Source organism: Amblyomma mixtum, chromosome 3 (genome assembly GCF_055824585.1).
Source record: "Amblyomma mixtum isolate Tamu chromosome 3, ASM5582458v1, whole genome shotgun sequence".
NCBI classification, from domain to species: Eukaryota; Metazoa; Arthropoda; class Arachnida; order Ixodida; family Ixodidae; genus Amblyomma; species Amblyomma mixtum.
The window spans coordinates 161,748,772-161,761,082 of record NC_143014.1 but is presented as its reverse complement, the minus strand read 5'-3'; the positions used below and the strand labels follow the sequence as shown (position 1 = coordinate 161,761,082).

At 45.3% G+C, this 12,311-nt stretch overlaps 1 protein-coding gene across 7 annotated transcripts in view; it reads left to right on the top strand.

Annotated features, from left to right (window-relative positions):
• vir (VIR_N domain-containing protein) overlaps positions 1-12,311 on the top strand; it is a 234,002-nt gene that overhangs the window by 201,626 nt on the left and 20,065 nt on the right. For all 7 annotated transcript variants that reach the window (XM_089581727.1, XM_089581720.1, XM_089581721.1 and 4 more), the window contains one exon: positions 11,912-12,080. In XM_089581727.1, coding sequence (XP_089437853.1) covers positions 11,912-12,080 — 169 coding nt within the window. The remainder of the gene's footprint in view (positions 1-11,911; positions 12,081-12,311) is intronic.

The window sequence follows — 12,311 nt, the reverse complement described above, 5'->3', positions numbered from 1 at the left end:
GCTGTCTATAAGCCTGGATTGGTGGTGAAATGCAGCCGTTTCTGAGTCAGTGTAGCAATGGCAGTATTTTAATGACGGCAGTCGCCGTTGGCTAAAGCTGCAGTGGCTGACTTTGGGCTGCTGCGGCACCATCGCATTGTTAGTGGTGAAAAATACCAGGAGTGCCAGCGGAGGAGGCCTTGCACAGCTGCATTGTGACCCGTCACCCTGAGCCCACTTCTTGAGGCTGTGTTCTTTTCGTGAAAGAAAAAAAAAAAAACCCTGTTTACACCTTGACTATTTCCATGGGATGCAGAACACTCGTCTAAATTCCCCAAGAGGCAGCATCTTGTGATGTGCTTCCTCATCTGCGTACTGACCTCTCGCACCATGCATTTAAAGAAAAATTTCTACAAGTGCACTGCCAATAAGACGCGGTCAGTTCCTTGAAGGTTACTTGCCAATTGCCATTGAAATAGTGCTGTACAAGAAAGCGATGAACCAGTCACGGCCGGTGGAGAACCAGTCGTGGCCAGGCGCAGTTGCAGGAATCTGCAAGTGCTAGCACGAAGTGTACTTTATTTTTACATGCTTTTGCACAACTGTCTGGCTTATCAGTACTCTGTGTTTGGTAACAGTGACATATTTGCTATCCCGCCAATCTAGTTTATCAACGTAGCTTGACTGTATTCCACTTTAGCGTCCCTTTGACACCCTTGTAAAGTTATCTCTGAGGTGTTAAATACAGTAGAACCTCGTTAATTCGAAGTCCGTCGGACCGCGAAAAATCATCGAATTAACCGGGTTTTCGAATTATCAAAAATCGACGAAAAATGAGAAATAAACGTACGAAACATGGCTGCATCAACACTGCACCTTTATTTTGCCTGAAAAACGGCCACTTGAAGTAGTCATCGATGCACGTCTGCTTGACGCGGTAGTTACGTTCTCGGCGCGCGGGCGAGAGCCGGTTGTGGTCGGATACGTCAGATCGGCGACGCTACGCCAGGTGCTCCGATGCGACTACTACTTGTGGCTACGGGAGGGGAGGGGGGCGCTCGCTCTTCTGCCACCCTTTGATTAGGGGCACTGCTTGGAGCGGAGCTCCGACGCGAGCGCAGAACGTTCTTCGTTCGACACGCCGCCTGGGAGAGGAGGCGAGTGGCGAAGGAGGTAGAGGGGAGAGTGGCGCGGGAGGCGTGCGCAGTGCATTCTGGGTGGGCGGCTTCGACGCGCTCGGCGCGAAATAGAGACATGCTCCACGGTGCGGTCAGAGTGCGCCGAAGCCGCCGGACACGTCTGCGGTCATCGCCGTGCCGCGTGCCGCGCGCGCGCGCGCTACGTCAGAGTATAAATGCGCCTGAACACAGAACACGTTTGATCGTGGCACCGAACAATCAAAACGCTACGAGCAGCGCCTACCACGAGCTAGACAAACAACAGAAACAGAGCCAGAAAAATTGTGACCTAGTGGCACCTGGTTGTTGCTTTGTCAACTAAAGCTAGCCTCCGAGACTAGTACTCGACTGTGCAGATCGCTGAGGCACAACAAACCACCGGAAACCGAAAATTGATTTACAGTGCCGCCTGGCTGCCACTCCGGCAACTCAACTATACTGGCCTCAGAGACTGTCAACGCATTTTTCTTTTTGCGAATCACGGAGGCCACTGTTTACACCTACGTATTATCCGGATAGGAGCGTGCTGGCTGTTCAAATTATGCGGCAAATTTTGCATGGAAACTGTTGGGACCGCCGAAAACCTTCGAATTACACGGGATTTCGAATAAACAGAGTTCGAATTAACGAGGTTTTACTGTACTGTATAAATGCGTGTAAGGGCTGCACTTTTTTTCCTAGTTCGAGGGCCAATTTTCGGGATGCAACCCATACATGCAGTGGGCGGAAAAAAATTTTTTTTTTAAAGTAAAAACACACCAATAAGGGAATGAGCGGCATTTATTCTACGTTCAGTTGTCACTCGCGGTGTAATTTGACTTCGAGCTGGTGCTGTGCTCTGGTGCACGCTCATCCCAAAAGAAGCCGCGCAGCTTGTCCGCAGTCAACGCGTAGCCATTGTTCCGCACTTCCATCACATAGCAGAGCAGCTCTTCTTCCAATTCGGGAAACTCCCACGGCTTGCCTCGGAAAGCGCGCTTTTTGCAGCTTGTGTTTCTCAATGCATCCTTCTGGTTGCACCATCATCAGACGCACTCCGCGGCCGCGTCGAATTTCCTGCCCACCGCACGTTTGCCGCGTTTGGGAGGTAACTCCCAGCCGTGTAGCTGTTAAGGTGCTTGCCCATCGTGCTAAAACTGCAAAACTCGGTGGCAGCACGCGAAAGCAACAACCATCACAACTACGGCAAGCATGCTAACACGCCACAAAAACAACAAAAGGCTGGAGCTGGCGATGCTGATGTCGATGTGGATAGCGGGAGGTCGCGAAAAAGTTGACGATGATGATGATGACTGCGGCCTCGGGCGCCATCCATGGACGGCACTTGGAAGCTCCTGTGGTGGTGGTGGTGGTGGAAAACATTTATATACAGATACACTTAAAGAGGTTATGTACGAGCTGGCCCAGACGGGGCCAGCCCTAGGTCCCTAGGAGGTCCCTAGTTCGGGACCCCAGTGGCGGCCGCCCGGGCTCGCGCGACCAAGGCCTGTTGGGCCTGCAGTTCAGAGCAGCCGAGCAGGGTCGCCTCCCAGTCCTCCCGGGTTGGGTTGGGGTGAGGGGGGATAGCAGGGTTGGAGGGGCAGGCCCACACGATGTGGTAGATGTCCGAAGACTTCTCCGCACAGTGCTGACAGCTGCTCGAGAAAGAAGGGTCGAAGTGTTTGAGAGCTGCCGGGCACAGCAAAGTATTAGTATACAGGCGAAGGAGAAGCCGCTCCTCCGCCTTTGAGAGAGACCTTTACACGGGCGGGGATAAAGACCGTGGCCAGATTGATAAAGTAAAACAATGTCTTTAAAAGTGTAAGCTGGAGTGAATTCAAGTTCCTGATCGTCGGCGTCGGAGAGGAATGTCCGGTGAGAGCGCGCGGGCGGCGGCGTCAGCTGCCTCAGTTCCCTCAAGGCCCATGTGAGCAGGAGCCTAAACGATACGCCGGTGAGTGGGGTCCCCGGTGTAGACGCTGTTTTGGAGAATGCGGTAGGCTAGGTACGGTACCCAGCCCTGCTCGACGTTCCGACAGGCCCCTCGCTCCTGTGCGTGTGCGTGGCCTCTGCAATCAGGCGCTCCGCAATCAAGTGCACTTTTGTTCGCAGCCGGAGCTGATCGCGGAGGCCACGGCGCATGCATTTAGAAGGCTATTCCCACCTGGGCCGTGGAAAGTTCGCATGCAGCCCTTACACGGATTTTTTTTTTTTTAAACATTTCCTTTGGGAAAACGGGGTGCGGCCCATACACGAGTGCGGCCCTTACACGCGTGTATACAGTATTTTCTTTGGGAAAACAGGGTGTGGCCTATACACGGGTGCAGCCCTTACACACGTTTATGCGGTAATTAAGGAGAAAGTAGGCCTGTTTTTTATATCAGCATGTTGCAGAAAACTGTGTTCTATGTTATAAAGCTATGAGTTCTATTTTTAGCTGCCCAGTTCTTAGCACAGCCTCTCGTGCTGTGCTTTTGATATTGTCTTCATCAACTTTCATCTGTACAGTGTTTCATGTCGTAAAAATGTAGTGGTATGCATTTGAAGCCGAGATCAGCCCCTGCAGGGCCCCTAGCAAAGTGGAGAGGTGCTGCAAAAACATTTTAACAGTAAACATTCAAAATAAATTAATTAATGAAAAGAAAAAATTCTAAGGATGATTACGATTCCCCTAACGCAAAATTTGAATGCAGCTCTGTTGGTGTCTCAGGCTAGGCTTTTGATTTGCTTTGCTGGGTTGTTGACACGTCTGGTGTCATATTAAGTTTGATAGTAGTATCAGTTAAAGACAACGGTGATGTGCAATGCACAGTGCGCAAGAATGTATGTATTAGTCTGATCACAGTATTAGTTGAGGAAGATGGTGATGTGCGATAGCCTGGTGCTCTCGTGCAGTGGTTAGCGAAGCTGATCTGTTCACAGTGCTACGGTGTTCACGGTGCAGCATTGTTTATTAATTAATTTTTTTATTTATTTATGATTTGGCTCGGTTACACCGAATAATATAATCTGCCGGGCTAGTTGGTTGCAATCCATATATATATCAGCAGCACGAACACAATCAGGAAAAAGATGCAGATAGGACAGAGCACTGAACTTCCAACTTTATTTGAAGAAACTGAAACCCGCACTTATATACACACCAGGTCAAATGCCCACCAGAGGGAATAATCAAGGTAACGTGACAGAGCATGCGATTGGACTGAGAATCACACATTGTCCAGGACATTGCACAAGGCAAGCCAACAGACACAGAGTCGTTAGTCGGAAGGTCGGAACTGCAAAAAAAAAAAAAAGAAGAAGAATACAGTTTGCAAACTTAAACTTTCTTGATGCTAGCACGCACTCCATCTCATCAGTTGAATTGATCTCCTGTAAATGGATATTAACATCAAATGTTCCTTACAGAAATAACTTTGAAAAACTATTGCTCGTGTACATAGAAAAAATCGAGAGCTTTATTGCCCCCCCTCAGTGTCTCAGGATCGTGCACCAAAAACGGGATCATTCTACTGTCATTCATTATGAAATGCCAAAGGAATGAGTGTAGCTGTCGCAGAAAAAGGGAAGGCTGTAAAATTGTTAACCTTGCAGTTTATTCCCTCATTTTCTTCATTTATCGTTTCATATGCTGTTGCGTCTCATATGCTTCTGTTTTTGTCAGAGAAATGCAGTGTTGCAACCGGCGAAAGCTCTGATTCTCTGATCCCTCTTCGTGTTGATAGTAAGAAAGTGGCACTCAGTTGTCGGAAATCCGCGGAATTTGCGATGCACTGGGACTATCAAGAGCACAATTTGCTCACAGTTTTTGACTTCAACACATAAAAAGACAAAAACGATTTTCTAAATTTATGCTTCATATTTTGGTTTTATTTTTGTCACGAAATGGATGAAGATCCGAGATTACGAAAAAAAATAAATTGCGAGGTAGAAAATTTTGACCAATTTGTTTTTTTTCCCACATCCTTCCTTAACATGATCCAAGGCTAAATATAATTTCCTTTATGAATATCTATGCATACAAATAATATTTTGGAACTCTTTCTCTATGCAAACAAAGCTAAAAGTGTTAGCACAACATGAAATATGGGTGAAAGGCATCTATATGTTTACTCAACCAGCAATCTCCAACTGTCTGTGTGGTTGAAAAAAAAAAGTATTAATAATGCACTTGTTTCCCAAAAGATTAAAACCAGATTAATTGGGACCTCAAAGGACTGGAAAAAACATCCGAATTACCTGAAGGTCGAATCATCACCTGAAGGTCGAATCATCGAATGGCCATGAAAAACACCATTAAAAACTTTTTTACACTGCAGCAAATTGAACTGATGAATAAGCAGTCAGTGGTCATCTGCTTTTGAGTGAAAACTCTGTGGCAGTAATGATTTTTGCACAATTTAGTCGTGTTGTGTTGCATGCCTATTGTCACAGGTGCACACGTCACAGGTGCAACCTGGTAGTGGTGGAGCCTCCTCGCAAGCAGTGGCACCTATGTAAAGAAGCTTCACCACATAAAGAATAAGCAGGTTGTGATGGGCGCGCATTTTTGGCACACAGGACCACTTTGACGGAAGCGATAGGAACACATATTTCCACCGGAATGACGAGACTCATTGTAAAAAGAAAAAAAAAAGACCAATGATGCGCCAATCAGCATCCGGAGCAGCGTGCAGCTGGGCTTAGCTTGCTGATACATGGCAAATAGCCGATACCACCGCAGGTTGTTAGGGAAGCTCAGAAAATGAAACTATGTGACAACGGGGCACCTCTGATTGCTTGGAATGACAATTAGACCCCCCCCCCCCCCCCCCCGTTCTTTACCTCTTTGGCCTGCAATCGAGTCAACCAGTTGGAGGGGCTGAATTTTCAGCTCATGCAGTGCCACAAACCTGACGTATCTGACATCAGCTATCGCTCTTTCGCACTCTGCAAGCATTGAAACAAAGACGAGAAATTTGCACTAAGCGAAACCACGGCATGAATTCAGTGGCTTTTAAATGCATTTAAAATATATCCAGCCTATCAGAATTTTGGAATTTGTTTGAATCAGCTGAAAGTGCGAAATATCCTAGTTTGAAGCCCTCCTTCTACCTCTCATTGCATGCTGTTTTATTGAGAACTAGTGTTCGAGCCTCTTGAGTGTCTTTTGTCATGCTTGTGGGTTGAGGCATCGGCACAGTGCCCATACACTGTTGTTGCCTTTGGCCATGCAAGGCCAGTGTCTTTACTGCGTTCGCATAATAGTCCTCTTTCGGTGAGAAAGTCGCTGTTTGTGTGCGTGTGTGTGTGTGTGTGTGTGTGTGTGCGTGCGCGTGCGTGTGTGCACGCGCGCGCGGCGTTCATATTTGTGCATGTGTGTGGCCTTCACCCTTCAGTGACCAGTAAAAATGCATCTTCCATCTATGAGCCTCCATCCACTAGAAGACCACACACTTCCCTTACCACGCCCATAGGGCATCGGTGTTATATGTGATAGACGTTTTGAACCTGCCACCACAACACAATATAATGTTGACGTTGTATTTTATGTAGTGCACTTGACTTGTAAATCATGAGAGTGGCTTTATTTGACAAATGAAACTGACCGGACAGACGTAGCCCGCCAGTCGCCAATCATGGCATCTGTTGCACCGTGCGCTTCTGGAAGGCTCAAAAGCTACACTGAACACTCCTTTTTTTTTTTTTTTTTTTTAGAGCAGCAGTTAGACAACCATGTGGAATACAGTCGACGACCGATTTTTCGGACTCTCTAGGGGCCGCGAAAACGACCGAAAAATCGGGCAGTCCGGAAAATCAAATTTCACCGAAAAAATCACGAACTTATTACCACTATGCCGGAGAAAGCGGCCAATTGTATTGCACACATTCTAAAGCTCCTCATGACTATATTTCGCCGCGCGAAATACCGTATAAACGCGTATAAGGGCCGCACTTTTTTTTTTCCAGATTCGAGGGCCAATTTTCGGGGTGCGGCCCATACACGCGATATGCGAAAAAAAAAAAATTTTTAAAGTAAAAACACACCAACCAGGGAATGAGCGACATTTATTCTACGTTCAATCGTCACTCGCGAAGTATTTAGACTCCTGAGCTGGTGCTGCGCTCTGGTGCACGCTCATGCCAAAAGAAGCCGCGCAGCATGTCCGCTGTCAACGCGTAGCCGTTGTTCCGAAATTCCATCACATAGAGGAGCAGCTCTTCTTCCAGTTCAGGAAACTCGCACGGCTTGACTCGGAAAGCGCGCTTTTTGCAGCTTGTGTTTCTCTTTTGGTTGCACCATCATCGGACGCACTTCTCGGCCACGTCGAATTTCCCGCCCTTCGCACGCTTACCGACCGCGTTCGAGAGCTAACTCCCAGCCGTGTAGCTTAAGGTGCTTGCCCATGACGCTAAAACTGTGAAGCTCAGCGGCAGCACGCGAAAGCCACTATCACGGCGAACGCGCTAACACGCATGCTGACACGCCACGAAAGGCTGGAGCTGGCGATACTTATGCCGATGTGAACAGCGGAAAATCGCGACCGAGAAAAATGTTGATGATAATGATCACGGCGCCATCCATTGACGGCACTTGGAAGCTCCGGTGCGCGCGCGTGGCCTCCGCGAACGGCGCAGCGCCGGAGCAGATCGCGGCCGCGATAAGATCCGGCGGCGCGCCCGAAGCGCGCTTCGATCGCGGAGGCCACGGCGTGCTCGTAGCCTCCGCGATCAAGCGCTCCGCGATCGTATTCGCGTTCCGTGTTCGGGACTAAAGACTCGGCACAGATGAGTTCCGTGAACTCAGACTACGGTTCAAGTTCGTGCGGCGGAAGACATTCAAGGACAGTACGAATTCAAAAACACGCAAGCGCAATGTGCCGACTCACGCAGAATTTCAGCGTCGCAAGTTAAGAGGCTCCCTTTTAGCTTGCATTTCATTTTGTTTGATCAAGTTTTCGATCTCTCCTGCAGTTTGAATTAATGAGGTTCCACTGTACACATTATATGGCGGCTTGGGTACTGGCGGCGAAAAATCGAGTGGTCAGTTGCGGTGCGTCCGAAATTTCAAGCGCTCTTACACATTGGCTCTATGGGCCATGTCGCGGTGCCGCGAAAAAGTCCGAATAATCAAGCATGTCCGAAAAATCAGGCGTCCGAATTTTCGGTCGTCGTCTGTAGTGGGTTTTCAGTTCCGATTGTGAGATTTCGTCTCAAAGGCCCATGACATCAGTGCGGGCTCACGTGTGTTTTGTTTTGCTGTTCACATTGTATTTTATGCAGTGTGCTTGATTTGTAAATGATGAGAGTGGTAACATATACATATAAGCTTTGTACTGCCTATATGTATATGTTACCAAATGCCCCAGCAGATTTTTGATTATGGTGATGTCAAGGAAGGCCACACCCCGTTTTAGGGCTTTTTCGGTGTTCTTTTTATTTTTTAGTAGTACCAACCGTAAAAAGAAAAGGAAAAAAGTAGGAACTGCGAGCTCTGCTATATACTATATATATATATAAAAAAAAGAACAGAACTCAGAACAAGTGTAATGTGTAGCACATCCCACATCTACCTCCACTTCATGTCCTCGCGCTACTGCTTTCTCTAGTGGCACAGCAGTCATATTGCCTAATGGAGAGTGCAGTGTATTATGTACACAACTGAAAATCGCAAGAATGGTAGCTAAGAACATGTGCAATGTTTTGTATACTTCAATTTTTTTCTAATCAATTTCTGCCGCAGTGCAGCGGCTTATTTTTGTTTTGCTTTGTTCTTTTTTTTTGTTTTACCAGCATATTTACCCAATAAATTTTTTAAAAGCTTCGCGCACACAACTCTGGAATTTTTTGCGTTCGGAAGTATCGTCAGTAAGCTACAGTTTCACGTATTACAATGTGCAGTGCATTTAGCACTTGCAGAAATAATATTTAAAAAAAACTCAAGATCGGTCATTTTTTCGTGGTAGGAAAGAGTTGAAAGGTTCCAGTTCAGACTTCCATTCTTTTTCATGTGGGTTATTCTTCAGGAGTACAGTTAAACCTGAATGTAATGAACTTCATTGTAATGAAATCCCCTTTATAGCAAAGTATTCTAATTTACATAATTTCTTATCTACAGAACACCATGTATTTTTAGCTTTCATGTAACGAAGTAAATTTCGCTGCATTTTTAACATAAAAAAAAATTGTGCATGTTGGATTGCGGGTTTGTGTGATTGAGCCCACAGTACAATCGCACACAATAGCAAGAATAGTGTATACAGTTAGACTTTCCTCTTGTTTTTCTTTTGCTGCTTACATTTTTTTTATGGTCAGTGTATTTTAGGGAATGGATTTATCTCCATTTTCTTCTGTTGGGCATTTATCTGTGTTTTTTGCCTGTGCAATATTTTTTGTGTGCACAGCAGTGCTAGATTCCTCCTTTTGCTTTTTAGTGATAGTGTTTTATTATAATATAAAACCAGGAAAGCTGCATACCGTATTTTTCGGTGTATAAGACGCGGTTTTTTTTTTCAAAACCTTGCTGGTGCGTTCTATACAAGGGTGCGTCTTATATGCGAATTTTCCGGTTTTCTTTGCGAGTTCAGAAATATCTCAGGTTCATGTTCAAGCTTTTTTCACCGAAAAATTATTACTACCAATAACGCGGTTGTAACATAGTTAATACTTCAATACGGAGACCGCCGTGCGCTACTTTTTTAGGTGAACTTTATGATGAAACTACGGGGTTGACCACATCCGGGCTCTTAAACACGCGGCCGTTTCGGAGGCCCCAAGCAAAGGTAATGTGAAATGCAAAAAAAAAACCGACAGTCGCGCTTCTTGCCATTGTCAAGACAAGCCAAGAGAAGCCGATGTTTTTTTTTTAGTCACCCTTTGCAAGTACATAGTGCGAAGAGAATGCTTCAGACGTGTTGCCTTTTCGATAGCGCATCCGAAGGTGAAGACTTTGAAGGTTTTATGTAAAAATAAATTTCTATGGACATAAAGAGAGTTCTTTCGCTTTTTTTTCTTTTGTGCTAAAACGTGGGCTGGTATGGCGTGAGTGTTGCCTTTTTCGATCACTTAGCGTTGCTTAAGAACTTCTCACACGTACGGTGCATTTTGCGATGGTCGCATAAGCATGTTTGATTAAGCCTCACTAGCCTAACTGGGTAAATTAAGATGCGTCTTATACACGGGTGCGTCTTATATACCAATTTTTTCAATGACAGCCTGCATATATGGCGGGTGTGTCTTATAAAAGGGTGCGTCTTGTACACCGGAAAATACGGTATATGAAAGCACAGCTGCAATTTATTGTGTCGGTACAGTTGTTGGAAATCTTCATGATTTATAGGTAGTGAGGTGCACGTTTAAAGAACAGTTTTTTTTTTTTGCTGTATAAACAGCTTTGGTGTGCTTGTGGGATGTGCATTATGGTTATGGATTTGCCAGAACAAATGTGAAGACGTATGGTTGACACAGTGACATTGTAGTGCTGCGACATACTTGCAATATATTTTAGCTTCCCTAAAGTTCTTGTCATTAAATATTCTAACACAGGTAGCCTCAATATAAAGAAATGCATGCAGTCGAGAACATCATTAAATCATGAATTTTGTCAAGTTGAGAGGTTTCTTGCTTTTGAACTTCAGTGACCTCTGATGTTCTTATGTGAAAAGAAGGACCTTTGGCACACTTTCAAGTGCATTGGTTATAACTTTGTGTGCTAAAGGGAACACCCTTGGTGAAAAGAAGGACCTCTGGCACACTTTCAAGAGCATTGGTTATAACTTTGTGTGCTAAAGGGTAATGCCTGATAGCATATGGGCACATCTGATCAAAAGATAAGCTACAGCATAGGCTGAACCAAAGTGCTTGCAGCTTTTGTTGGCAACACTGTAGTGTTTCACGAGATGGAGATCTCTGCTTTGTGTGCTTGTCCTTATCATGCTGGGTATGCTTCTTGTAGTAAGGAGTGGAGCACACGCGCTTTTTGCTCCTTATTCATAATGGGTGTTCTTGTGATAAGGGGTGTACCCATTGCAGATTTTGTATTGGCATGATAGATGATGGATGCAACACCAGTACATTCCATCCGACCGCTGCGTACTCACTGGGCAGTTAGTTTGCACTGGGCACTTGCATGCCAAAGGACATGTAAAAATGATGTTATGTCAGCCAGTGTTTCTTTCTCCTAGGAGGGAGTCCCCTGAAATGGCCATGTGATGCACAGTGATTTTGTTGAATGAATGAATGAATGAATGAATGAATGTATGTATGTATGTATGTATGTATGTATGTATGTTTGTTTGTTTGTTTGTTTGTTTGTTTGTTTGTTTGTTTGTTTGGACAGAAATACAAAAAGTCTGTCGAGGAGGCTGACAAAAAGGCAACGAATGCCTGACTAAGTGTCAGTCCCCTTTCTGAAAACACAAAACACTCGAGCAACACGGGGTAAGAAAACTACATAAAGTATATACGTACACTTAAAATGGAAGGTAAGTAACATGCAATAAATAACAAATCAGAACTTCAGCACACAGTTTCTTCACTGAAATGTAACAATGTTGTTTTAAAATATGTGGTGCAACTAATATTGAGATATTGTAGAAACAATGTTACATCATGAATTTTGGCATATCAAGGTTCTACTGTTCACCTGATGTTTTGAGATACACATATGTGGCTTATGTAATATCCGAACCTAATTGTGCAGCAATTCTCCCCTGCTTTCCCCTTATAGGTCTGCTCAACACTGCAAACTTTTTCATAGCCTAATTGAAAATTGCCCCCCACCCCACCCCCAACAGGAGGTTGTTGGCGTACACGGATGTGGCCGTGGTGACACAGCTGGAGGAGCGATGTTTGATGTTACCCGACCAGGGCCTAGTCGCAGTAGCTCTGCGCGCTTCTTCAGTCCACCTAGCCTCTATGGCCGCAGGGAATTGTCGCGCATGGATGGCCGGGACTTTGGCTCACGTATGGCACTCTTTTGTAGATCTGATTTTCTATGCACTACTCATCCTGTGTAGATTTCAAACTGAGTGTACTGTTTAGGAGTATAATACTCTGTATCAGGATGGCCACATAAATTTTGTTGTTTGAAACATCATTCGTTATTTTGTTTTGTTAACATTTTTTTTAATATAACAAGTTGCTTCTACTTTTGGCAAGAAGTGCATTAGCCATTTATGAGGAAGACCATCTAAA